This window comes from Cyprinodon variegatus, unplaced genomic scaffold, assembly GCF_000732505.1.
Source record: "Cyprinodon variegatus isolate N-32 unplaced genomic scaffold, C_variegatus-1.0 Scaffold568, whole genome shotgun sequence".
Lineage (NCBI taxonomy): Eukaryota > Metazoa > Chordata > Actinopteri > Cyprinodontiformes > Cyprinodontidae > Cyprinodon > Cyprinodon variegatus.
Window position 1 is genome coordinate 88,494 of NW_015151021.1, and position 1,936 is coordinate 90,429.

The window sequence follows — 1,936 nt, forward strand, 5'->3', positions numbered from 1 at the left end:
AAGTATTTTTAACTTTCAATGGGGCCCAAAGGTGTCACAATCTGATAAGCCTTAAAAAAGAAATTGTGATTCATTAACTCGAATAAAGTTGCATATACGTTAGATAAATTAACCAAGTTAATGAATATTAAAAAAAAAATGGTAAAATGGGAATAAATCCAAATGAAAAAAAAAATAAAATAAAATTTTATAGTTATACAAGGTGCAAAAAAAATAAAACATGACTTTGTGTAAGATTCAATTCAACCATAATAACAGAGTAAAACTGATACCTTAGGCTATTTTAAAGAAAAGTATCTCACTTTGCTTGGCTTCAATGTACGTATGGAATTTTATACCGCCATCTAGTGGTAAACGAGAGTTATTGCTTATTCCTTCATTGAGAAATGTTTAAATTGGCACCGAATGAAAAGCAAACATGTACGCTTAAAAATTGTAAGAATGCGTTAGGATTAGTAGCAGGTTGTACTAGTTGTTAAGGTTGTAGCCTATAAAAAAAAAATATTAGACATATCGTAGGAGTATTTAGCATTTCCCATAAGCTTTATCTTTGAGTTTCTGTGTAGATATACCATTATTCGGATATGGAAGAGGATAAGGGCCACTGGGAAAAGAAAAGTTAAAAGATTTTTAAATATTATTTCGGTTTAATATGGGAAAAAAGTCAGAATACTGCCTTTTTTTTTAGAATTCCAACTTTTTTGTCAGAATTCTTACTTTTTTTCTGAGAATCTTGACTTTAATCTCAGAATTCTGACTTTTTTCTCAGAATTCTGACTTAAATCCCAGAATTCTGACCTTGTTTTCTCAGAATTTCAACTTTTATCTCAGAATTCTGACTTTTTTTCTGAGAATCTTCACTTTAATTTCAGAATTCTGACTTTTTTTTCTCACAATTCCAACTTTTTTCTCACAATTCCAACTTTTTTCTCAGAATTCGGACTTTTTTCTCAGAATTCAGACTTTTTTCTCAGAATTCCAACTTTTTTTTCAGAATTCCGACTTTAATCTCAGAAGTCTGACTTTTTTTTTTGAGAATCTTGACTTTAATCTCAGAATTCTGACTTTTTTCCCATATCAAACTAAAATAACATTTAAAAATCAGGTAACTTTCTCTTCTTCTTTTTTTCAGTGGCCCTAATCCTCTTCCATAACATTAAGTCCCTTTTTTGGTTGTGTTTCAGGTGAAGAACCTAGAAGATCAAAATAAAGCACTGAAGGAAAAGCTGAAGATCCTGAAAAAGAAGGAGGACTATGCCGGGGGCGTGGACGCCTTGGTGAGGGAGAAAGATGACCAGCTGCGGAAGCAGCTTGAAAAATTGAAAGAGGATGAGGAACAACTGAAGCTTGAGTATAAGGACCTCAGTAATATAGTGGACAAAGCCAAAAACAGGTCAGCAGCATCAATCTTGTTATAATTGATGACACTTGTAGTGCAGCAGTGTAATTTTTGGCTTTACTTTTTATTCTCTATTGTTTGCAGTTTTGAAGAGGAACTTGATAAGGGTGAAGAATTAAAGAAAGAAATTGCTGAGACTAAAATGGTAATTAAACAATATTCTGTTTTCAGCCTAAAAAAAAAGCAAAAACATTGGACATCTTTTAGAGTGACTTTTGTCCTTTTCACTCAAATCTTTGTTTTCGTGTGTGTTTGCAACAGGAGGTAGATGAAAGCACACTGAAACTGGTAGAACATGTTCTGGAGCTGGAGGACCTGACAAGAAAGCTGCAGTTCCTCACGGCTGGATTTGATGAGGTAGTGGGGTATAGACAGCTTAGGAAAGTTATAATATAAAATCTGTAAAAGACTGTAGTAGTTTTTTTGAATAATCTTTATAAATCTACTATCCTTGCTTTCTTGCTTGCATCATTCTTACTTCATTTTTTTTCTTTTTATGTGTTGCTTAAAGCCTTTATATTGATTTATTTACTTATT

General features: G+C 32.2%; 2 protein-coding genes across 2 annotated transcripts in view; one reads left to right on the plus strand and one right to left on the minus strand.

Moving 5' to 3' along the window:
• The window catches only part of LOC107095732 (keratin, type I cytoskeletal 18-like), a 4,628-nt gene extending 4,284 nt beyond the window's left edge, over positions 1–344 (minus strand). The window contains exon 1 of the mRNA XM_015391984.1: positions 339–344. Coding sequence (XP_015247470.1) covers positions 339–344 — 6 coding nt within the window. The remainder of the gene's footprint in view (positions 1–338) is intronic.
• A 61-nt stretch (positions 345–405) lies between these two features.
• LOC107095734 (keratin, type II cytoskeletal 8-like) overlaps positions 406–1,936 on the plus strand; it is a 5,029-nt gene continuing 3,498 nt past the window's right edge. The window contains exons 1-4 of the mRNA XM_015391985.1: positions 406–420; positions 1,185–1,393; positions 1,484–1,544; positions 1,661–1,756. Coding sequence (XP_015247471.1) covers positions 406–420; positions 1,185–1,393; positions 1,484–1,544; positions 1,661–1,756 — 381 coding nt within the window. The remainder of the gene's footprint in view (positions 421–1,184; positions 1,394–1,483; positions 1,545–1,660; positions 1,757–1,936) is intronic.